Source organism: Salvelinus namaycush, chromosome 33 (genome assembly GCF_016432855.1).
Source record: "Salvelinus namaycush isolate Seneca chromosome 33, SaNama_1.0, whole genome shotgun sequence".
Classification (NCBI taxonomy): domain Eukaryota; kingdom Metazoa; phylum Chordata; class Actinopteri; order Salmoniformes; family Salmonidae; genus Salvelinus; species Salvelinus namaycush.
This window is the reverse complement of record NC_052339.1, coordinates 7,136,333-7,162,948: the sequence shown is the minus strand read 5'-3', so window position 1 is coordinate 7,162,948 and position 26,616 is coordinate 7,136,333. Positions and strand designations below refer to the sequence as shown.

The following is a 26,616-nucleotide window of genomic DNA, read 5'->3' as shown; positions in this document are numbered from 1 at the left end:
TGTAGCTAGCTAACACTACACTAATCAAGTCGTTCCGTTGTAATGCAATCGTTTCTACAGTGCTGCTATTCGGTGGCTAGCTGGCTAGCTAGCAGTGTTGACTACGTTACGTTACGTTAGGACGAAAATAGCTGGCTAGCGAACCTCAATAACTACACAATTATCTTTGATACAAAGACGGCTATGTAGCTAGCTAAGATCAAACAAATCAAACCGTTGTACTGTAATGAAAATGAAAATGAAATGGTAATACTACCTGTGGAGCGAAGCGGAATGCGGAATGCGACTACTCGCTCCAACCCGGAAGTTGCAATCGTTATTTGGCTGTCCCCATAGGATAGCTGTTTTTGGTTTCAGATAGAAACGTGTTGGGTTCCATGTAGAACCCTCTGTGGAAAGGGTTATCTGATAGGGACAGCTGAAGAACCATTTTAGGTTCTAGATAGCACCTTTTTTTCTGAGAGAGGGAAAGAGGGGAGAGGGGAGAGAAAGAGAGTGAGGGAAGCAGATACACACTGAGAGACTGTTAGCAAAGAGAGAAATGAGAGAAGTTACCGCTGTTCCTATAGAAACGGAAAAGAGAAGGTGAACCACCAACACAGAAAGAAAGCAAAGAGAAAGATGGGGGGAGGGGGTTGAGGAAAAGAGTTTTGAAGATGGTTTCTGTTGCCTAAGCACAACAGTAAATAGGAGAGTGGGAAAGGGAGAAAGAGCACAGGGGCTTAGGGCTCAAGAAGCTATCATGCGTGGCTCCTCTCAGACTAACCCTCAGCCCCAAGAGGAGTAACCTCTCCCCCATCTCTCTCCCATCATTACCCCGTATCTCCCCTCTTCTCTCCCCTCTCCTCCTCTACATGTATTTAGAATGCAGTGTGAGGCCCCACTCATTGAGTTAACGCAGCTATCTATTTCTACCACACACAAACACATGGACACTCACGCATGCATGTACACACAAACACACACACACACAAAAACAGACACACAGACGGTTCATTATCATCCAACAAAGGACAGAAGAGAGAAGCAGATTCATCTGTGGTTCTACACAATAGACTGGGATCAGTGTCTTCTCTCCATCCTTCCATCCTTTAATCCATCCATACTTTCCTCAATAGTTTCAGTGAAGGAAAGAAAGAAATAAGGAAACAGAGAAGGAGCTTATAGGCCAAGGGCGATAGTGTCAGTGTCCAATAATGACATCTACATTTGGAGGATTTGAAACTCATCTTTCTCTCTTTTCTTTTCTTTTTTCACTTTCCACAAAGCAGGAAAAGGAGAAAGTAGCCATTTGAAGACCTTCCCAAGACACAAGAAACAAAGGCCTGTCATCTGCGGGTCATCGTATCATCGTTGAGTATCCATCATGGGAGATCGACATCACCACCATCCTGGGGGTGGTAGGCCTGTCTACACCCTCCTACTCAGCATAGGTCTGGCCTTGCTGGCCCTGTTGTCTGAGGCCCAGGGCCGTATGGATAGAGCCAAGACAGAAGAGGAGAGTGGAGCAGGGCTGCTGAGGAGGGTGAAGAGAGGCTGGGTATGGAACCAGTTCTTTGTGCTGGAGGAGTACACTGGACTGGAGCCGCTGTACATAGGAAAGGCAAGTCCACACACAAACACAAACACACACACACACACACACACACAAAGAGAATATGTGTGAACTGCATGTCACTTTCGATTAAAGCATTTGCTAAATGTGCACCGTCATTATTATTGAACTGTTCGATGACAGCTCTCAACTTTTCAATCAATATCGTCGCTGTCGGCTGAACGTGACTTCTGACGACCACAGGGTCTATCATCATTGATCAAATGTTCAAGCCACTTTAACACCTGAGTGTTCAAAGTATCCTCTTTTGCCAATGATGTTTGTCTGCATCCCAAATGTCATCCTATTACCTATAAAGTGCACTACTTTTGGCTAAGGCCCATAGGGCTGTGGTCAAAAGTGGCGCACTATGTAGGGAATAGGGTGCCATTTTGGATATAACCTCTGCAGTACGTTCCCCACTGTGTTTGTATGGAGAGTTAGTGTGGATGAGTATCTGGGGCAGTTTTCCTTCACTCATTCCTTATCGTCTGCCCCTGACAAAGCAGAGGAGACCTTCTCAGTGTGAAAGGTGTATAGCCAGGGGTTAAGTGTAGATGGTGGAACTGTCCATTTTCTTTCTTCTTTTTTTCAAAGGAAAAAAACACCACCATGTAAAGTGAAGTAGTGAAATGTCACTGATTCAGTGAAGTCAGAATGATATTCAGTCTGTCCCAAATTGCACCCTATTCCACATAGTGCACTACTTTTGACCAGGGCCAATAGGGGTAAAGCAGGGTGCTTATTGAGAATCTACACTAACCGGGTGTGTGTGTGTCATCTCTTGACCTGGGTTCAAATACTATTTATGATATTTCAATTATGGGTTTGAAAATATACTTGTATTATAAAATGCTGAAATTCAAAGTGTATCTTTAAATACAAATAAATACTACCATGCATTTGAACCCAGGTCTGTTTGGTATTTGAAATAATATAGCCTATTTCAAAATAAGTATTTGAATATTTATAGGACATTTCCTTTTTATAGGACATTATTTGATAATACACAGTAAATAAGTATTTAAATAACAAATAATCAAAGACACATGTATTTGAACCCAGCTCTGGTCACCTTACCAAACACACATACAGGATGATTGTAAGCATCGTCATGACAACAAAGGTAGCTACAAGAGTTTACCCTTATGGAAAAACTAAGCGTGAGGTCAGTTGTTCACATGTGAAACTATATGTTGACATGTATTACATTTGGAGTTCACATGTTAACACCACCTTTCACATGTGAGGAGAATAACATGTGAATTGCAGAATTTTAATCTGATCCTAGAAGAAAGTCTTTGTCCTCAGGCCTGGAGGGAAGCCAAAGTAATTCCGCTACCCAAGAGTGGTAAAGCGACCTTTACTGGTTCTAACAGCAGACCTATAAGCTTGCTGCCAGCTCTTAGCAAACTGTTGGGAAAAATTCTGTTTGACCAAATACAATGCTATTTCTCTTTAAACAAATTAACAACAGACTTTCAGCATGCTTATAGAGATGGGCACTCAACATGTACTGCACTGACACAAATGACTGATGATTGGTTGGAAGAAATTGATAATAAGAAGATTGTGGGAGCTGTACTGTTAGATTTCAGTGCAGCCTTTGATATTATTGACCATAACCTGTTGTTGAAAAAACATATGTGTTATGGCTTTTCAACCTCTGCCTTATCATGGATTCAGAGATATCTATCTAATAGAACTCAAAGGGTTCTTTATTGGAAGCTTCTCTAATGTCAAACATATAAAGTTTGGTGTACCGCAGGGCAGCTCTCTAGGCCCTCTACTCTTTTCTATTTTTACCAATGACCTGCCACTGGCATTAAACAAAGCATGTGTGTCCATGTATGCTGATGATTCAAGCATATATAAGCAACAGCAAGTCACTGAAACCTTTAACAAAGAGTTGCATTCTGTTTTGGAATTGGTGGCCAGTAATAAACTGGTCCTGAACATCTCTAAAACTAAGAGCATTGTATTTGGTACAAATCATTCCTTAAAATCTAGACCTCAGCTGAATCTGGTAATGAATGGTGTGGCTGTTGAACAATCAAATTGAGGAGACTAAATTACTTGGCATTACCTTAGATTGTAAACTGTCATGGTCAAAACATATATATTCAATGGTTGTAAAGATGGGGAGAGGTCTGGCCGTAATAAAGAGATGCTCTGCTTTTTTGACACCACACTCCAAAAAGCAAGTTCTGTAGGCTCTAGTTTTGTCTAATCTTGATAATTGTCCAGTCGTGTGGTCCAGTGCTGCAAGGAAAGACCTAGTTAAACTGCAGCTGGCCCTGAACAGAGCGGCACATTCTGCTCTTCATTGTAATCAGAGTGCTGATATAAATACTATGCATTCCATTCTCTCTTTGCTAAGAGTTGAGGAGAGACTGACTGCATCACTTCTTCTTTTATAAGAAACATTAATGTGTTGAAAATCCCAAATTGTTTGCATAGTCAACTTACACACAGCTCTGACACACACACCTATCCCACCAGACATGCCACTTTTCACAGTCCCCAAATCCAGAACAAATTAAAGAAAGCATACAGTTTTATATAGAGCCCTTATATAGAGCCCTTATTGCTCAAATAAACAGCAAATTCTGATCCTAATAAAATAGCAAATACCAAAATTACATTTTCACAAGTGAAAATCTAACTCATGTATGGACTTGTATTTTTACAATTAATAAATATTCACATGTGCATTTCGAATTTGCAGTTTTACATGTGAAACACGTTCAAATGTTGGTGTATAGTTTCATGGTATAACATGTTGAATTTTTGTATCCCCATATTATAACATTAAGTTCACATAAGATCACATGATGACATGAGATGACGGGAGACGTGATCACATGCCAAATGTATGTGTTTTTTTCCCCATAAGGGTAGTGTAAAACATAATATTAAGTTTGTGATATTTCAGCAGCCAGAGGTAAAAGGATTAACGTTTTATCTTGAAAAGAAAGTGTTATTATAATGTTAGCGGGCGGTAGCTGTGTGTGCGGTGTGCATGCTGAGCTGTGTATGCGTCTGTGTGTGTACAGATTGGGGTTGTGATTGCACCAAGCATCAATAGGCTCAACAGGCTGGTATTTGCACTAAGAGACCAACAATGGTCTTTGGCAATCTATTCCCTATGTAGTGCACTACTTTTGACCAAAGCCCTATGGCTCCATTTGGGATATGTCTGTAGCTCCCATAAGCACCACTGATCAGGAGGGGTGGACATGATTACTGTTCTTCTTCTGATGACCAACCAACCGTGACTAAAGCTGTAATATTGTTCTATCTCAGATAGCACCCTATTCCCTATATAGTGCACTACTTTTGAACAGGGCCCATATGCACCCTATGCATTTGGGACGCAGACTGTGTAATCAGAAGACTATTGTGGGTCAAATAGCAGCGTGGTGAGCCTGTTGATGCTTGGTGCATTTGGGACGTACACTATACCATTCGTCTCATGAGAGAGCCCCAGACAAACAGCATTATAATGACCATGTATACAGTGGTCCTTGACCTCTAATGGACCAGACCTGGGTCGAATTCAGTATCTGAAATACTTTCAGGTACTGTACTTGACCTGTACTTGATTTAGTTTGCCTGCTACTATAACGCCACTAATCAAATAGTCCCAATAAATGTAAACGCCATGCTAAATCAAGCCCAAACACCTAAATTACTATAAAGTATGGTCTACCACAGGGGTGGGCAATTCCAGTCCTTGGGGTCCTGATTGGTGTCACAGTTTTGCCCCAGCCCCAGCTAACACACCTGACTCCAATAATCACCTAATCATGATCTTCAGTTCAGAATGCAATTTGATTAATTAGCTGTGTTTTCTAGGATGGAGAAAAAGTGTGCCACCAATAACATACAATTCCATATAGAACGTGAGCATTGTGCATTCAATGGCAGAATTGTGGATTTGATTCTTGCTAGGGCCAACCATAATGTAAAATGTATGCACACATGACTGTAAGTCGCTTTGGATAAAAGCGTCTGCTTAATGGCATATACAGTATTACTATTTTAGTATTATTATTATTATATTATAGGATATCTGGCTCCTAAGCTGTCTTGACTCCTAACCTCTGACCTGTGACCCCCACAGCTCCACTCAGACATGGACCTAGGGGACGGCTCCATCAAGTACATCCTGTCAGGCGACGGTGCGGGCACCACCTTCACCATTGACGACAGTACAGGCGACATCCATGCTATCAAGAGGCTGGACCGTGAGGTGAAGGCCCAGTACCTTCTGCGAGCCCAGGCCTGGAACAGACAGACAGACCGACCCCTGGAGCCTCAGTCTGAGTTTATCGTCAAAATCCAGGATATCAATGATAATGAACCTAAGTTCCTGGAAGGGCCCTACCAGGCCACCATACCTGAGATGTCAACCATCGGTGAGTCAAGGGAGATTGTGGTGGTCAGAGACAAAGTCCCGATTCCCCATTATTCTCCAAAAGTGTGCACTTGCACTCTGTCTCGCATCGATTTTAAAATAGTAGAAAACTCCCTCAAGCCAATGATTACACCCATTTAAAAAAAATCCATGACAGGAAGTGTGCAAGTGCACACTTTGGAAGAACTGTGGATAATTGGGACGTAGCCATAGTGTGCATCCAAAATGGCACCCGATTCCCTACATAGTGCACAACTTTTGACCAGGGCCATTTCAGACCAAGCTGGAGAGTGTGTAGTGTAGCTGGACATTGTGCTGCTGCTTCTGAACATTCCATTCATTCAGTTAGCAAACTCTGTTTAACATTCTCTCTATAAAGGTTGTTGTGGTTATTCACAGCTGTGTATTTATGATGGTAAGGAGATGAGGATGTTTCAGTCTGTGAACATAATAGGCAAGTTATTGATGGCTCTGCAATATCTTCATTATGCCATCAAAATGATGTCTCTGCTTACACACTGCACTAGTGGGATACAATATTTATAAATCCACCAGTGAGTGCAGGTACAGACACAGTTGCCTTTATAGCCTATACCATTCACCAACATTGAAGCAGTTTTATGTAGATGGACAGGCCATTTTTTAAACAGGCCTTGTTGAAATAACCATACAAATGGAATGAGTCATTCCAATTGTGTGGAAATAACATTGCTCACCATGTCACTCTCTTCTTCTCCTCCCTTCCTTTCCTAGGCACTGAGGTGATTCGGATGACAGCCACAGATGCAGATGACCCTACGTATGGTAACAGTGCCAGGGTGGTCTACAGCATGCTACAGGGACAGCCATACTTCTCTGTAGAGCCTAAGACTGGTATGTGAGCACAGGGGACGCTTGAAAAAATAAATAATCGGACCTGCATTAACGATAGCAATTACAACATTTGTGTTTTAGTTATGTTAGTAGATTGCCATGTTTTGGCAAAGAGCTGAGGCACTTACGTTTGCTCCTCCCAGAAGTACACACAAACAAACATACAGGCTGAGCGTAAAACAGATTTAAAATCTATCAACTTGGTTAAGAATACCCTCTTGTGGCTGCCAATGGTAACAACTGGCAAATCAATGAATATACCTGTGCATCCCAAATGGCACCCTATTTCCTCCATAGTGCACTTAGGGCTCTTGTCCAAGACACATCCCTAATCTGCCTGGCAACTGCACTGCTGACCCTCCCAATCACACTGTTTCTAATTGTGACCTCCCTTTCCTCTCTCTCCCCCCCCCCTCCCATGTTTCTCTCTGTCCCCCAGGCGTGGTGCGTGTGTCTCTGGCGGGCATGGACCGTGAGGTCAGGGAGAACTACTCCGTCATCATCCAGGCCAAGGACATGGGAGGCCAGCTAGGGGGTCTGGCCGGAACCACAGTGGTCAACATCACCCTCAGTGACGTCAATGATAACCCACCCATGTTTGATCAGAGTAAGATCCAGAGACGCCTCTCCTCATGTGCCGTATTTGTTTATTTTAATTCCCTTCAATTTATGCTCAAGACTGTTGACTTCCTTGTCTTCATTCTTGTTAACCCTCTCCTTCCCTCTTACATTTTAGTCATTTAGCAGATGCTCTTATCCAGAGCGACTTACAGTAGTGAGTGCATACATTTTAATTAATTTTTCGTACTCTCCTCTTGCTCTTTCTCTCCTGAACTCTCATCTTCCTCTTATGTCCTCATCTTCCTCTCCTTTCCTCTTCTCTTGCTCTTTCTCTCCAGCCCTCTCCTCCACTTCATCCACAGTGTATCTCCTCGCTTGTCCATCTCCTTCAGATTCTGCTCGCTCTCTCCTCCCCCATCATAATTTTCTTTGGCCACCAGTCAGTTACTTTTTATGTCATCATCATCCATCCATCCATCCAGTCCCCCAGCCTCTCGCTGATCTCCTTCTCTCCACCCACCCCTCTCCTCTCTTTCTCCCTCGCCCTCAATTTATTAAGGGCTTTATTGGCATGGGAAACATGTTAACATTGACGAAGCAAGTGAAGTAGATAATAAACAAAAGTGTTAACAATAAATTAACAATAAAAATTATCAGTCAACATGACACTCACGAATGTTCCAAAAGAATAAAGACATTTCAAATGTCATATTGTGTGCAAATAGTTAAAGTACAAAAGGGAAGATAAATAAACATAGACATGGGTTGTATTTACAATGTTCTTCACTGGTTGCCCTTTTCTTGTGGCAAAAGGTCACAAATCTTGCTGCTGTGATGGCACACTGTGGTATTTCACCCAATAGATATGTGAGATTATCGAAATTGTGTTTGTTTTTTAAATTCTTTGTGAGTGTGTATTCTGAGGGAAATATGTGTCTCTAATGTGGTCGAACATTTGGCAGGAGGTTAGGAAGTCCACCTCATTTTGTGGGCAGTGTGCACATAGCCTGTCTTCTCTTGAGAGCCAGGTCTGCCTACGGCGGCCTTTCTCAATAGCAAGGCTATGCTCACTGAGTCTGTACATCGTCAAAGCTTTTCTTAAGTTTGGGTCAGTCACAGTGGTCAGGTATTCTGCCACTGTGTACTCTGTTTATGGCTAAATCGAATTCTAGTTTGCTCAGTTTTTTTGTTAATTCTTTCCAATGTGTCAAGTAAGTTTCTCTCTCGTTACCCGGCAACCAGTCCTATTCCGGACACATGCTGTCTCTTTGATTGGCCCCATTCCTGCTCTCCTCATTAACATCCTCATCAGGTCATCTGTCTATCCCTCTCTCAATCTCTTTCTCTCTCTTATCTGGCTATCCTCGGCCGCAAGACATCCCCTAGCTGTCTGCCTGACTGGTGGTCTCGTCTCCTCCTCGGAACCCCACCGCCACCCCTTATTTCTCTCTCTCTTCCCTCTCGTCCCCCTTCCCTCTCTTCTCTCCAATTAGTGCCATCACTTAAGTGAGACTTTAATACATTGTGAGATGCTATGGGGGCACTTGTCTGACAACCATAATGTGTGACCTCTTCAGTTTGGACAGTAAGGAGCATCTCAAATTGGGAACCGCTTTCACCCGTTTTTGAAAAGAGGTTAAATTGTTGAAATAAAATTCTCGTTGACCCATATGACAATACACCCCAATTTACGAACCGGCTCTCAGTGTGAACCAATTTGTGCGCCATAGTCTGTGCTCTAGGTTCATGGGTTTGTCCTCTTAATGTCTTGGTGTAATTTAAGAGGTTTGGTGCCCTCTAGAGGAAGAATGGCCAACCACGTTCTAAAACTGCTTTATTGACTAAAAAGGGATTTCTCACTGTCTACCTTTTGCTGACATAGTACCCAACCTGACACACAACAATAGATATTCACCAACAAAAATCCCTCAAATGCACAGTTGTTATTGATATTCACCCAGAGCTCAGGGCTAAAAACATTAGAACATCAACCAGCAAACATCATGGGTATAAATGAAACAACCCGTGTTTTGTTATGGAAATTTAAGGCCACACAGCTCTGTGGTTGAATTGGACACCACCTCAAAATAAAACATCTGTTTTTCTAATTACTACATTTATGTGGAATGTGAATACATTTCTAAATATGGGGAGGATAGAAGACATAAGAGCTGACCAAATATCCGTTGAAATGATTTGAACCTGGATTAACCTGTCGTTCTCTCTCTCTCACCCTTCCTCCCTTCTTCACCTTCTCAGAGCTGTACCAGATGAGTGTTCCAGAGTCGGCTCCGGTGTCGTCTGTTGTGGGTCGTATTCGGGCGAAGGACCGTGACATTGGCATCAATGCAGAGATGAGGTACAGCATAATCGACGGAGACGGGAGGGACACCTTCGACATCAACACAGACCCAACCAACCTGTTTGGCATCATCACCATCAAAAAGGTACAGAGGGTAGACATCAATGAAAGGTAACATCAATAAAAGCACGTGCGCACGCGCACACACACAGACACATAGGGTAGACATCAATGAAAGGTCATGACAAGCTTTCAGGGCCACTGACAGGAGTCGACACAGCAGTTATGAGTCACATTGACCTCAATTTAGTCCAGGGAACAAGTTTAGAATCATTATTTGATTGATAAACAGCTGATTTTCTCTTAAGATTCTTTCTCAACATACCTGTAAACCTCTGCTTGTTTAGTGAAGGTATCTTGGGGCCTGATTCAGACTTGAGATAGACTTAAGTCTACATCTTTACTTGAGTATTTATATGATTGACACCTACCTATGATACACCATATCTACTAACGCTGTCAGCATGTCTCTCTCTCATCTAGCCTCTGAACTTTGAGACCAAGGCGAGCTACACTCTGAAGATAGAAGGAGCCAACACGCACCTTGACCACCGTTTTCCGGATAAGGGCCCGTTCAGCCATGTCACCATCGTTCACGTCAGCGTAGAGGATGTGGACGAGCCCCCAGAGTTTAGCTCGCCTGCCTACTACATAGAGGTCCCTGAGGACACAGAGATCAGCACAGTGTTAATGACGGTCTCCGCTAGAGACCCCGATGCTGCCAACACCTCCATCAGGTGAGGATGGGGTTAAAACCACAACAAAATAACACCCAATATGTTCTAATTAACCAACGCTGTCCATGTAATGCAATCGTGTGGCCAAAAGGGGGCAGTATGATACCAGATGGGGGCAGTATGATATTGGAGTCTACAAGGCTATGTTCAAAAGCCATTGAGCTGATGTGACAGCTCTGAGTGATAGAGACAGTAGGCTATGTGATTTTAGTTAATTGAATGAGGATGGTGGTAATGATGATGACCTGTTGAGGACCCTAATCAGTCAAAGCTTACTGCCATTGTGTGGTTTTAGGGGACTTTCCCATTATTTTCAATGATGCAGAGTGCGTGTGTTTACCTCACTCTCAGAGCAGATGTTGGGTTGGAGGGGAGCTGTGCAACCCAAATGTTACCCTATTCCCTGTACACTGCATTACTTTTGAGCAGAGCCTTATGGGCCCAAATAGGGAGCCATTTGAGACACAGCAGCCTCACTCTCCAGACCGTACCTCTAATGAATTAAACGTTCAGCATGCTGCACAGGCCCTATGGACGCTTCGGAGCATTATTTTAGATCTCTAAATGGTTAAATATATGTGATTATTTAAAAAAATCTGTGTTTGCTTTATTTACTGTCATCCTAAATTAAGATATTTCATTATTTTGCCATATCTAATTAATGTATAGTACACAACTTTCCATGATGTGGACAGTACAGTATGTGTTACTACATTACCAAGATCACATTTTGACCCCATTGAAATGGTGGGAATTACGCATACTTTTTATTTCACATTGGTGATGTTAGTGTAAAAGTTCAAAGTCAACACGTTGACATAAGAACAATTGCTTAAAATAGATCATTTATCTTGAGTTTTGTACCGTTGATTTTGTCAAACACATATCTTTTTTTATTTTTATCTATCATATCAGCTATCATAATTCTTGGCGGTCTCTCTAGAAAAGTCACTGGCCATACACCAATACAACGGATTTGAAAGTCAAACTATCACTTCAAAGTACTTTTTCCTATCATGGCTAAATACCAGGAAGTTTGAGAAGACAGGCTGGATGGGCGGGGAGCTTATATTCAAGTGCTCGCCTTGACTGACAGCTCTTTGAAACACCTGTGTCATGAAAGTTGGATGCAGAGAGCAGTGTTGCAATCAAATCAACAGTAACATTTCTAGTGTTGATTACGTTGTTAAATTAACTCTGAGTGTTAAATTAAGTCATTGGTATAAAATAACTATTATAACCAGTAAACCAAAACGACAACCATTATAACCAGTAAACCAAAACGACACCCATCATTATCATATTTCCCAGCATAATCTATTGCAGTTTGATTTTCAGAATTGGTTGTTTTAATATCTATGTTGCTGCATGTTGATTGATTAATTCATATTATGCTTATGTAAATAACATACATTTTTCTAAGCTAATTCAATCTGTTATATGGACTTATTGCACCCCTTACTGAAATAGTTGTGCCAGTTTATATGCTTATGGTAGACTCATACCTTAGTCTTCCCAACCTGGCAGTCATTTTGAATGCAGGTTGTGGGTGAATGACAATTCCAAATTGTGGATAGCCCCACTCTGGCTGGATTCCAATAGGAATTACACATCATTTTGTGACTTGCAGTCTTTATTTTGCCTGAGAACCATGAGATTCAGGCCACTTTATTATGGTAAAACTAGGCCCTCAAAATAAGGCCTTATGTGTTCTATTGTGTTGTATTGTTGAAGGTTAAAATGATAACATATTCACTTAGGATCTCACTTGGCGAAAGGCATGGGACTGAACATAGATGAATGCAACAACCATATCTTTGTCACTGACAAACACAGTCATGGGTTGTAAACTCTACAATTCACATGACAAGCAAGGCACTCTTGGAAATATGCAAATAAGGCTTTACACTAAGCAGCGTGTTAATTTAACACTGAAAAGTGTGGACCTGTACAGAAACTGGACCCGTTTTGAATGTAACACTTTCACTGTTGATTTAACACTGGAGAGTTTGCTTCAAAAGGTATTAGTGAATGCCGTAACAGTGAGTTAGTGTAACATTTTAATGCCACTGGTGTTGGAAATTATCGGTGTTAAAAGGGTAACACTTTGAAAAGGGTAAATTCAACACTTTCTGGTGATCCTCATAAACACTTCAAAAGTGTGTAATTGAACACCCACAATGTGCCTCTACTAGTTCTCATCTAACCAACCTCTGAATCAGAGCGGTGCGGGGGGCTGCCTTAATCGACATCCACGTCTTCGGTGCCCGGGGAACAGAGGGTTAACTGCCTTGCTCAGGGGCAGAACGACAGATTTTTAGAGAGGGAGAGAGAGGTCTCTATGCACAGAAAACATGTGGTCTTTCAGGTCTTTCCAATGTAGAAAACCTGGATAGTCTTTGGACCCATAAAGTGACTCAGATAGAGGTGGCTGGTGAGAGGAGCTATAGGAGGACATACACATTTTTATGGCCTTTAATGGAATTAATAGAATGGCATAACAGCCATTACAATGAGCCCGTCCTCCTATAGCTCCTTCCACCAGCGTCCTCTGGTCTCAGAGTAGGATCAGACCCCCCTGTCCTTGTAACGTTATTAATTTTTATATAAAAGGCTAAACTGATCTTAGATCAGCACTCCTTCTTTGAGAAACTATGAATATGGGCTTAAACTGTGTCCTGAAGTAGTGCTCCCCTCTCTATTCAGCTGGCTTCTTCTGAGTTTCTGTCTGTCTACTATTGTTGCGTGGAGTTCTCTGAGGAGCGCTTTTGGAAAGCGATGTTGTGGCAGGAGATGAGTCAGGCTGTGCAGCACAGCCAATCCCAGTGCAGGCACACACCCACCCCAGCTCTGTACTGCAGGACTGTGTGTCTCTAGCTTCATTTGGCAGAGGGCAGAGATATCTCTGATTAGACCTTATCACAACTGGGACGGTTTGAGGGAGTATGTCATACCTCCAACCTTTGCCACAACACCTTATCACGCTAACACGTACGTGTATTAATCTGCACTCGTGTATGCACACACACACACACACACACACACACACACACACACACACACACACACACACACACACACACACACACACACACACACACTAAGCTCAGCATGAGATAAAGATATGTACATAAATACCAGATGAGTGTTACTCAACATTGGTTATCCTTGTTTCCCTCCGTCACCAGGTATTCCATAGAGAGGAACACTGACCTGGGGAAATACTTCTACATTGACATCACTTCCGGGGCATTGATGACAGTGCTTCCTTTGGACAGAGAGGAGTTCTCCTGGCATAACATCACCGTCCTGGCCATGGAGATGAGTAAGTCCTAAGAAAGTGCACTGCATAGTGAATATGGCGCCATTTGGGATGAGGCCACATACACATACAGTACATACACACATCTGGTTTGTTTTGAATGACATCACCATATTACATTGTGTGATCATTTAAAATCAGACCTGTACACCGCTGGTATTCAGAACCCAGGAGAGTCACCTTCTGTCATCTTGTTTTGTTTGTGTTTGTTTGGAACGCACACTAACGAGGGGAGCTACTTTTAATTAATGACTTAATTGAATAAACCAGAATGTTGTATCTTTCCCACTATGGCGTCTGTGAGTGCACAGGACATCTCTATTTTGAATGAGTCAATTTTCTTTTCCTACTACTTCTATGAGTTGGTAAACAAACTGAAGTTGTGCATGCTGCCACCTGGAGTGTGTTATTTGAACAAGTATAAAGCCAAGGTTACTGCCATCTGCAGTTCTGGAATGTTTTCTCACAAGGATAATTCATTGGCTGATCCCTCATGACCTGGATGGAATTATGTGATCCTTCCTTAAAACTTCTTATGGCTGCAGTCCCGGTAACGGGACCGATATGACAACAGCCAGTCTAAGTGCAGGGCGCCAAATTCAAAAACCAGAAATCTCATAATTAAAATTCCTCAGACATTCATGTGTCATATCATTTTAAAGGTAATCTTGTTGTTAATCCCACCAAAGTGTCTGATTTCGAATAGGCTTTTCAGCGAAAGCACTACAAACGATTGTTAGGTCACCACAAAACCACAATAAGCATAGCCATTTATCCCAGCTAAAGATAGCTTCACAAAAACCAGAATAGAGATAAAATTAATCACTAACCTTCGATTATTTTCATCAGATGACACTCATAGGACTTCATGTTACACAATACATGCGTGTTTTGTTTGATTAAATTCATATTTATATCAAAAAATCTGAGTTTACATTGAGACTAGATTGACTAAATGCAAATTATCATGTGACTGCATAGCCCATCGTTTCAACATAAATACTCATCATAAATATAGATGATAATACAAGTTATAGACATTGAATTATAGATATACCTCTCCTTAATGCAACCGCTATGTCAGATTTCAAAAAAACTTTACGGAAATATAAACCATGCAATAATCTGAGACGGCGCTCAGGTGATTAGCCAAATTAGCCACCATGTTGGACTCAACAGAAACCAGAAAATACAAGATAAATGTTTCCTTACCTTTGAGGAATTCATCAGAATGTAGTCCTATGAATCCCAGGTCCACAATAAATGCTTGATTTGTTCGTTCATGTCCGTTATTTATGTCAAATTAGCTACTTTCGAATTGTTTACCAAAGTCTCAAAGCGCGACCACTATAACGTGACGAAATGTCCAAACATTCCGTTACAGTCAGTAGAAACATGGCAAACGATGTACTGAATCAATCTTTAGAATGTAGTTAACATACATCTTGAATAACGTTCCAACCAGAGAACTATAACGACTTCAATTGAGAGATGGAACACACCTGCCTCTCACTTGAACGTGCGTGGGGAATGCATGGTCACCTCATGGGACCTGATACTAAATTCTGTCTAATTCGACCCCCCTTCACATTAGAGTCATCAGACTAGGCTCTGTTGATTGCTGACATCTAGTGGAACCCCAAGGCAGTGCAACATCAATAATAGCTCAATTGGATTTCTTTAGGGACTGGTGAATACACACAGGCTCAGATTTCTGACTTCCTGTTTGGATTTCAACTCAGGATTTTTCCTGCCAATATGAGTTCTGTTAATCTCACAGACATAATTCAAACAGTTTTAGAAACTCTAGAGTGTTTTCTATCCAATACTAATAATAATATGCAAATATTAGGAACTATGACTGAGGAGCAGGCCGTTTGATATGGGCACCTTTCATCCAAGCTACTCAATACTGCCCCTTCAGCCATAAGAAGTTAACCCATAGGAAGTCCCACCCAGTTGACTACTTAAAAGTGGTGAAAGTCCTCAATAGCGCTGCCCATGCTAAAACTGGCTTTTGGGCACCATAATTCTCTATACATCTCTATGATAGAGACAATGAGAGAACAATGGGTGATGGAGAAAGAAAATGAGTGAGGGGAGACAAAATTAGAGAGAAGAGGAATGGGAATGAGTGCCTTCTGAGTCTAAAGCAAGCGTGCTGGGAGGGCTGCGTTGTAACTGGTAAGGCCACAGGGTGAGATGGAGAGAGAGATCATTTTTACTGGGGTCTACACACACACACAAACACACCGAGAGGCAGCACAGAACCATTTACCCTCAGCCAGACAGTGCCAAAGTCAAGCTATTGAGTGATTGATCGTTTGATGAAACCTGAGAAAGTAGTTACTGCCTGCTAATTGTATTTCTATTGCCAATTTCAAAGCTGATTAAGGCATGCAAATGGCCATTGGTATAATGGAGAATAACTGAATTGTAATCTTATTCTGAGCGACCTAATGCACCCCAGGCCCAGTGTACTGTAAGTGGAGGCACGATAAAGAAAGAGGAAAGAAGGCAGAGTTGACTGCTCAGCAGGATTTGCTGCAGTGTTCATTTTGTAGTCTAGTCTTAGTCTTTTTGACTAAAATATCATGAAATCATATTTTTGTCATTCGAACAATGTTTTAGTCTCTTGTCAAAATGAAGAAAAGAAACATGTGCCATTTTAGTCACCTAAATGCCCTTTGACATTTGTATTGCCTCATTAACCTATAGTAAACATAAATCCCTGCCATTTGCACTAATATACAGAGACTTGTCCTACCAACATATATCATAACATCCTATTCTCTTCCCAACAGCAGAAATATGACAAACATATATAAGAATTGTAGTATATATATATATATGTGTATACATTTTTATTTAACCTTTATTTAACTAGGCAAGTCAGTTAAGAACAAATTCTTAATTACAATGACGGCCTACCCCGGACGACACTGGGTCAATTGTGCGCCGCCATATGGGACTCCCAATCACGGCCGAATGTGATACAGCCTGGATTCGAACCAGGGACTCTAGTAACACCTCTTGCACTGAAATGCAGTGCCTTAGACTGCTGTGCCACTCGGGAGCGTAGAATACACTATTTATATATATAGATGATTGTGGACACCCCTTCAAATTAGTGGATTCGGCTATTTTCAGCTACACCCGTTGCTGACAGGTGTGTAAAATTGAGCACACAGTCCTGTAAGTTTCATAGACAAACATTGGCAGTAGAATTACCTTAATGAAGAGCTCAGTGACTTTCAACAGTTCAACAGCAGTTCGTCAGATTTCTGCCCTGCTAGAGCTGCCTCAGTGTATGTGCTGTTATTGTGAAGTGGAAACGTCTAGGCGCAAGTACGACTGAGCCGCAAAGTGGAAGGCCACACAAGCTCACAGAACGGGACTGCCTTGTGCTGAAGTGCGTAACGTGTAAAAAATGGTCTGTCCTCGGTTGCTACACTCACTACCAAGTTCCAAACTGCTTCTGGAAGCAACTTCAGGACAATAACTGTTCGTCGGGAGCTTCATGAAATGGGTTTGCCTGTCTGACAGCACACAAGGCTAAGATCACCATGCGCAATGCCAAGTGTCGGCTGGAGTGGTGTAAAGCCCACCGCCATTGGACTCTGGAGTAGTGGAAACGTGTTCTCTGGAGTGATGAATCAAGCTTCACCATCTGGCAGGCCAACAGACGAATCTAGGTTTGGTGGATGCCAGGAGAACGCTACCTGCCCGAATGCATAGTGCCAACTGTAAAGTTTGGCTGGAGGAGGAATAATGGTCTGGGGCTGTTTTTCATGGTTCGGGCTAGGCACCCTTAGGGCTAGGTGTCCCGTCAGCGGGACACCGGTCGACAATTTCCGGTGAAATTGGAGGGCGCGCAATTCAAATAAATAATCGTAAAAACTATGGATATTAAACATCTAGGTACATACAAGTGTCTTATATTGGTTAAAAGCTTACATTTTTATTAATCTAAGTGCATTGTCTGATTTACAATAGGCTTTACAGCGAAAGCATGCCATGCGATTGATTGAGGATGGCACCAGCACAGGCTTCATAAAATCACAAATAGCGATTAAATAATCACTTACTTTTTGAAAATCTTCCTCTGATTTGCAATCCAAAGGGTCCCAGCTACAACATGCATGGTCGTTTTGTTAGATAAAATCCTTCTTTATATCCCAAAAAAGTCTGTTTAGTTGGCGCAATTGACTTATGTTGGTCTATGGTGGCCTGAATTGGTTCCCAATCAGAGGCAGCTGTTTATCGTTGTCTCTGATTGGGGATCCTATTTAGGTTGCCATTTTCCATTTTGGTTTCGTGGGTTCTTGTCTATGTGTAGTTGCCTGTCAGCACTCGTTTTATATAGCTTCACGTTTGTTTTTGTTACTTTGTTAGTTTGTTCAGTGTTCGTTCTTCATTAAAAGAAGAATGTATGCATATCACGCTGCGCCTTGGTCTCATCAATACGACGAACGTGACAGAAGAACCCACCAAAAAAGGACCAAGCAGCGTGAAAAGGAGGAACAGCGCTTTGTGGAGAATTGGACCTGGGAAGAAATACTGGATGGAGCAGGACCCTGGATGCAGCCGGGGGAGTATTCGCCTTTCTAAGGAGGAGATAGGGGCAGCGAAGGCGGAACAGCAATACTACGAAGAGAAGTACCGAGGGGACAGGACTCTGCCATGGAGGCAGGTAGAAACAGCGCAGGAAGAACGGCGACGATATGAGGGGACACGGCTAGCACGGAAGCCCGAGAGGCAGCCCCAAGACATTTTTTGGGGGGGAGCCAACTCCTCGTGCTTACCGTGGGGAGTGTGTAACTGGTCAGGTACCGTGTTATGCAGAGATGCGCACGGTGTCTCCAGTTCGCATTCTTAGCCCGGTGCGCCCTATTCCAGCTCCTCGCATTTGCGGGGCTAGAATGGGCATCCAGCCAGGACGTATTGAGCCAGCTCTACGTTCTGGATCTCCATGCGTCTCCACGGCCCAGTGTATCCTGTGCCTCCTTCCCGCACTCGCCCAGAGGTGCGTGGCCCTAGCCCGGTACCACCAGTTCCGGCACCACGCACCAGGCCTCCAGTGCGTCTCCACAGTCCAGTACGGCCTGTGCCTCTTCCCCGCACTCGTCCTGAGGTGCGTGTCCTCAGCCCGGTACCACCAGTTCCGGCACCACGCATCAGGCTTCCAGTGCGCTTCCATAGTCCAAAGCTTCCGACAACAGTACCCAGTCCAGAGCTTCCGGCGACAGTACCCAGTCCAGAGCTTCCGGCGACAGTACCCAGTCCAGAGCTTCCGGCGACAGTACCCAGTCCAGAGCTTCCGGCGACAGTACCCAGTCCAGAGCTTCCGGCGACGTTACCCAGTCCAGAGCTTCCGGCGACGTTACCCAGTCCAGAGCTTCCGGCGACGTTACCCAGTCCAGAGCTTCCGGCGACGTTACCCAGTCCAGAGCTTCCGGCGACGTTACCCAGTCCAGAGCTTCCGGCGACGTTACCCAGTCCAGAGCTTCCGGCGACGTTACCCAGTCCAGAGCCTCCGGCGACGGGCCATAGTCCGGAACCTCCAACGACGGGCCACAGTCCGGAACCTTCAACGGCGGGTCACATTCTGAAGCCTCCAGCGACGGTCCCCAGTCCGGAGACTCCAGCGACGGTCCCCAGCACGGGGTCTCCAGCGACGGTCCCCAGCACGGGGTCTCCAGCGACGGTCCCCAGCACGGGGTCTCCAGCGACGGTCCCCAGCACGGGGTCTCCAGCGACGGTCCCCGGCCCGGGGTCTCCGGCATTGACCCACAGTTCAGCTTTACAAAGGCGGAGGGAGCAGAGCCAGAGCCACCACTGAGGGTAGAGGCCCACCCGGACCCCCCCTATAAGTTCAGTTTTGCGGTCTATGTAGGCTGTGTGTAGGCTGTGTAGGTAGCTGATGTAGGCTGTGTGTACTGGGTGTGGCGCTTCCTTCCCACTGCTGAACAGAACTTGCTAATTTTAATTGTGCTTATCACTGAAAACCTATCAATCTCTCCAAAAACTCTTGTCCAGTCCACTTAGTAGTCAATTTTTCATCAACTGAAATTGTTATATTTTTTTGTTTAGTTGTAGTTTTTTTTCTGGGTCTATTTACTGTAGTCAGTTACAGGCTCGTCAATTCCCACTGAAAACAGGTGTTTGACAAATATTTTTGTCACTCTTTTTTTGTTGATGAAATTAACACTGATTCACTGTGGAGTGAGTAATGAATCCCCGTTGCACTTAATATATCTGTGTACAGTTACTTAAAAACAATTCCAAAAAGCCAGCACATGCTGGGAAAAGGTTTTTTGTTTTCTTAACTTTAAAACGTTTAGTTGATGTGACTTCTTATTTAGTTGAGTCAGTACCACATACACATTTTAAGTAATAATGACACTTCATTGACTTTGAGTTCAACTTACAGGAAGTATTTGAGCAAAAAACGGGCTTTACAGTGTACAGTAATGTTTACGTATGTCTTATACAGTAATGTGTGTGTGTGTGCGTGCGTGTGTGTGAGTGCATGCATGTCTTATACAGTATTGTGTGTGTGTGCATGCATGTCTTATACAGTATTGTGTGTGCGTGTTATATTCCAGATAACCCCAGGATGATCGGGAGTGTGTCTGTAGCCGTGAAGATTCTGGACGTGAATGATAACCCTCCGTTGCTGACACAGTACTTTGAAGCCTTTGTCTGTGAGAGGGCCAACGCTGGACAGGTACAGAGGCACACACACACTTTCATAGATACACACACACACACACATACAGTGGGGCAAAAAGTATTTAGTCAGCCACCAATTGTGCAAGTTCTCCAACTTAAAAAGATGAGAGAGGCCTGTAATTTTCATCATAGGTACACTTCAACTATGACAGACAAAATGAGAAAAAAAATCCAGAAAATCACAGTGTAGGATTTTTAATGAATTTATTTGCAAATTATGGTGGAAAATAAGTATTTGGTCACCTACAAACAAGCAAGATTTCTGGCTCTCACAGACCTGTAACTTCTTCTTTAAGAGGCTCCTCTGTCCTCCACTCGTTACCTGTATTAATGGCACCTGTTTGAACTTGTTATCAGTATAAAAGACACCTGTCCACAACCTCAAACAGTCACACTCCAAACTCCACTATGGCCAAGACCAGAGCTGTCAAAGGACACCAGAAACAAAATTGTAGACCTGCACCAGGCTGGGAAGACTGAATCTGCAATAGGTAAGCAGCTTGGTTTGAAGAAATCAACTGTGGAAGCAATTATTAGGATATGGAAGACATACAAGACCACTGATAATCTCCCTCGATCTGGGGCTCCACGCAAGATCTCACCCCGTGGGGTCAAAATGATCACAAGAACGGTGAGCAAAAATCCCAGAACCACACGGGGGGACCTAGTGAATGACCTGCAGAGAGCTGGGACCAAAGTAACAAAGCCTACCATCAGTAACACACTACGCCGCCAGGGACTCAAATCCTGCAGTGCCAGACGTGTCGCCCTGCTTAAAAAAAATGTTCTTCTAATTTTTTCTGTCATAGTTGAAGTGTACCTATGATGAAAATTACAGGCCTGTCATCTTTTTAAGTGGGAGAACTTGCACAATTGGTGGCTGACTAAATACTTTTTTGCCCCACTGTAAATACACAGGAAGGACCTGGACAGAGGCAGACCACTAACCATTATTTGCAGACCTGTAATATTATCATATGAAGAATAACTAAAATGATGACATACTGCAGCAAAATATGTGCAAAATATGTGCATAATTTGAATTTCTGTGCTATGTCAGTTTCACTCACAACCTGTCTCAGGGTTACTGACCTGACTGTCTCTCTCGCCCCTCCCCTGGCTGTTGTCTGATTGTCCGGTGACCTCAGCTGATTCAGACAGTGACGGCAGTAGACGCAGATGATCCTCTGGGAGGTCATCACTTCTACTACAGCCTGGCCCTAGAGGCAGCTAACAACCCCAACTTCACCCTTAGAGACAACCAAGGTAAATAAATATTTTTTTTATACAGCAGTAAACCCACATGACTTCCTGGACACAGATTTTTGCACGATGTATCACCTTTTTGTGTGGGTATTATTTGTTGTCAACTGCTAAGCCAATTCAGCAATATTTGTCTAACTCAGTCTTTTGCGGCTATAATTACAGCTACCTTGTTGTATGTGTGGCAGATCTCTCTGCTTTATATAACAGGGGGTTCTCAAAGTGGGATCTGCAGACTAGATAAAAAACATATATATACAGTACCAGTCAAAAGTTTGGACACACCTACTCATTCAAGGATTTTTCTTTATTATTTTACTATTTTCTACATTGCAGAATAATAGTGAAGACATCAAAACCATGAAATAACAAATGGAATTATGTAGTAACCAAAAAGTGTTAAACATATCAAAATATATTATATATATTTTGTATTCTTCAAAGTACCCACCCTTTGCCTTGATGACAGCTTTGCACACTCTTGGCATTCTCTCAACCAGCTTCACCTGGAATGCTTTCCCAACAGTCTTGAAGGAGTTCCCACATATGCTGAGCAATTGTTGGCTGTTTTTCCTTCACTCTGGGGTCCAACTCATCTCAAACCATCTTAATTGGGTTGAGGTCGGGGGATTGTGGAGGCCAGGTCATCTAATGCAGCATTCCATCACTCTCCTTCTTGGTCAAATAACCCTTACACAGCCTGGAGGTGTGTTGGGCCATTGTCCTGTTGAAAAACAGATCACAGTCCCACTAAGCTCAAACCAGATGGGATGGTGTATCGCTGCAGAATGCTGTCGTAGCCATGCTGGTCAAGCATGCCTTGAATTCTAAATAAATCACAGACAGTGTCAAGAGCAAAGCACCATCACACCACCTCCTCCATGCTTCACGGTGGAACCACAAATGCGGAGATCATCCGTTCACCTACTCTGCGTCTCACAAAGACACGGTGGTTGGAACCAAAAATCTCAAATGTGGACTCATCAGACCAAAGAACAGATTTCCACCGGTCTAATGTCCATTGCTTGTGTTTCTTGGCCCAAGCAAGTCTCTTCTTATTATTGGTGTCCTTTAGTAGTGGTTTCTTTGCAGCAATTTGACCATGAAGGTCTGATTCACGCAGTCTCCTCTGAACAGTTGATGTTGAGATAGCATTTATTTGGGCTGCAATATGAGGTGCAGTTAACTCTAATGAACTTATCCTCTGCAGCAGAGTTAACTCTGAGTGTTCATTTCCTGTGGCGGTCTTCATGAGAGCCAGTTTCATCATAGCGCTTGATGGTTTTTGTGACTGCACTTGTCAAGAACTTTGAAAGTTTCTTCATTTTCCAGATTAACTGACTTTCATATCTTAAAGTAATGATGGACTGTCATTTCTCCAGCCTTATTTGAGCTGTTCTTGCCATAATATGGACTTGGTCTTTTACCAAATAGGGCAATCTTCTGTATACCACCCCTCTCTTGTCACAATACAACTGATTGGCTCAAATGCATTAAGAAGTAAAGAAATTTGACAAGTTAACTTTTAACCTCTCTGGGATATGTGGGATTTCCAATGACTGGTGACATCCAGTGGAAGCGGTAGGAACTGCAAACAGGTTGATTAGAAATCTAGTATCCCAATGAAAACTCATTGAACAGACAGTGACCAAAAAAATAAAATCTGAATGGTTAGTCCTCGGGGTTTTGCCTGCTACATAAGTTCTGTTATACTCACATACATGATTCAAACAGTTTTAGAAACTAAAGTGTTTTCTATCCAAATCTATTAATAATATGCATATATTATATTCTGGGGATGAGTAGAAGGAAGTTGAAATTGGGCATGCTATTTATCCAAAAGTGAAAATGCTGCCCCCTATCCTAGAGAAGTTAACAAGGCACATCTATTAATTGAAATGCATTCCAGGTAAATACCTCATGAAGCTGGTTGAGAGAATGCCAAGAGTGTGCAAAGCTGTCATCAAGGCAACTTTGAAGAATCTCAAATATATTTTTCATACACTTTTTTGGTTACTACATGATTCCATTTGTGTTTTTTCATAGTGTTGATGTCTTCACAATTATTATACAATGTAGAAAATAGTAAAAATAAAGAAAAACCCTGAAATTAGTAGGTTTATCCAAACGTTTGACTGGTACTGTATATATACTTTGTTATTGTTTCAATTAAGGACTATAGCGTTAAACAGAGTTTTCTCTCTGCCCCATGACAAAATGTGTAGACTTCCAGGAAATTTGCTTCAAAACCTCAAAATGTTCTCTCCGATGCCAAGAGGTCGGTCTTTAAAATGTTCCTTCCCAGGGTCCGAGACTTGCACTGCAAAAACATAGTAAAACTCTGTGTATGCTATGTTTATCTCACTCGAGTTATAACGGGGTCCCTGATTAATATGCTTTCACAGAAGGGATCCCCGGTTTGGAACCCCGGTTATGCAGTGGCTATTCACAGCTCTTGACTTTTCCCACATTTTGTTGTATTAAAAATTGATTAAACTGAGATTTCTTTGTCACTGGCCTACACACAATACCACATAATGGCATTCATGTTGTTTTTTTTACAAATTAATAAAAAATGAAAAGCTGAAATGTCTTAATAATTATTCAACCCCTTTGTTATTACAAGCCTAAAATATGCTTAATAAGTCACATAAAAAGTTGCATGGACTCACACTGTGTGCAATAATGGTATAGCAACTGCTCGGCCCCCGACCGCAAGGCACTACAGAGGGTAGTGCGTACTGCCCAGTACATTACTGAGGCCAAGCTTCCTTCCATCCAGGACTTATTTACCAGGCTGTGTCAGAGGAAGCCCTAAAAATTGCCAAAGACTGGGAGATGAATTCACCTTTCAGCTGAACAATAACCTAAAACAGAAGGCCAAATCTACACGAGTTGCTTTACCAAGAAGACAGTGCATGTTTCTGAGTGACCGAGTTATAGTTTTGACTTAAATCTACTTGAAAATCTATGGTAAGACCTGAAAATGATTGTCTGGCAATGATTAACAACACATTTGACAGAGTTTGAAGAATTTTGAAATGAATAATGGGCAAATATTGCACAAACCAGTTTTGGAAAACTCTTAGAGACTTACCCAGAAAGACTCACAGCTGTAATCACTGTCAAAGTTGCTTCTAAAAAGTATTTACATATGTAAATGAGAGAGTTCTGTATTTTATTTTCAATAAATTTGCAACAATTTCTAAAAACATGTTTTCACTTCGTCATTATGTGGTATTGTGTGTAGATGAGTGAGAAAAAAACATATTTAATGCATTTTGAATTCAGACACAACAAAATGTGGAATAAGTCAAGGGGTATGAATTTTTGAAGACACTTAACCAGGCCTCGCTTTCTCTGTCCTATTGCAGACAACACCTGGATATTAATAATGATGTATCATATGACATACTGTATCAAACCAGGCTTCTCTCTCTGTCCCTGATTTAGACAACACAGCATGGATCCTGACGCGTCGTGGGGGCTGGTCTCAGCAGGATCAGTCAGTCTACTACCTTCCTATCTTCATCTCAGATGGAGAGCAGCCGGTCCAGACCAGCACCAGCACCCTGACCATCCGTGTGTGTAGCTGCGATGTGGAGGGCAACGTTATGTCCTGTAATGCTGAGGCCTACCACCTCCCGGCTAGTCTGAGCAGAGGGGCGCTCATCGCCATACTGGCATGTATCTTCGTCCTGCTCGGTAAGTCATGATCTGGTTCTTGTTTTTCTTCTATGGAATGATTTTCTACACTGTTGATCTGCTTTAATCTTAATTCATAAGCTACTGTAGATTCATATTGTATTTATATACAGAACATCAGATTCCAATTTAGACAAACCCTCTTTTACCGTATCTATGCTTCTTCTTTTGAATGTCTTAGTCTGGTAAATCAAGTCACTAAATTCACTAAAGCAACCATTAATAATCTCCCATAGTTCCAGTTTCTGTTGTATTTGACCATGTCTCTTTTCTCTCCTCTAGTGATGGTCCTGCTCATGTTGTCCCTCCAGAGCCACCGTAAGAAGCCCTACCTGCACGATGAGGAAGACAACGTCCACGAGAACATTGTCCGCTACGATGACGAGGGGGGCGGAGAAGAGGACACCGAGGCCTTCGACATCGCTGCAATGTGGAACCCCCGCGAGGCCCACCTAGTGGGGAAGCAACGTCAGGACATGCTGCCTGAGATTGAGAGCCTGTCGCGTTACGTTCCCTTAGCATCAGTAGGCGGGCCGGGTAGCGGTTGTGGTGGTGGAGACAGCAACGTCCAGGGGTATGTGCTAGCCAAGCTCCTGGAGACGGATCTGAACCCCTGCGCCCCGCCTTACGACTCCCTGCAGACGTACGCCTACGAGGGGGAGGGATCGGTGGCCGAGTCCCTGAGCTCGCTGCAGTCTGGGTGCTCCAATACTGATCATGAGTATGACTATCTCAATGACTGGGGGCCCAGATTTAAGAAACTGGCAGAGATGTATGGGGTTCTAGAGACGAACAACCCTCCCATGTGGTAGAGGGGAGGAAGGAACGAGAGACTCCCCCCTACATACACACAGCTTAGAGAAAGAGAAGAAACAGAGACATAGAGAGACAATGACTGAAACGGTGACAAACGGAGAGGCTGAAACAAAGAGATATAGAGACACAGGACTAGAGAGAGAGAGAAACTGAGAGTTTGAAAGCTGTGCTCGCCATATAACTGTAGCACTTGCGATTGCACAGCTAAGCATCGCCTGTTCTCCACAG

General features: G+C 42.9%; 1 protein-coding gene across 1 annotated transcript; it reads left to right on the top strand.

The window, feature by feature from the left end:
* The first annotated feature begins 1,366 nt into the window (after nucleotides 1–1,366).
* On the top strand, nucleotides 1,367–26,384 carry LOC120027653 (cadherin-20-like). Its single transcript, XM_038972648.1, has 11 exons — nucleotides 1,367–1,603; nucleotides 5,721–6,015; nucleotides 6,768–6,887; nucleotides 7,327–7,494; nucleotides 9,708–9,895; nucleotides 10,294–10,547; nucleotides 13,736–13,872; nucleotides 20,478–20,599; nucleotides 21,753–21,870; nucleotides 25,321–25,572; nucleotides 25,855–26,384. Exons 1-11 carry the CDS (start codon nucleotides 1,367–1,369, stop codon nucleotides 26,382–26,384), a joined length of 2,421 nt encoding a protein of 806 aa, XP_038828576.1.
* Nucleotides 26,385–26,616: the final 232 nt, after the last annotated feature.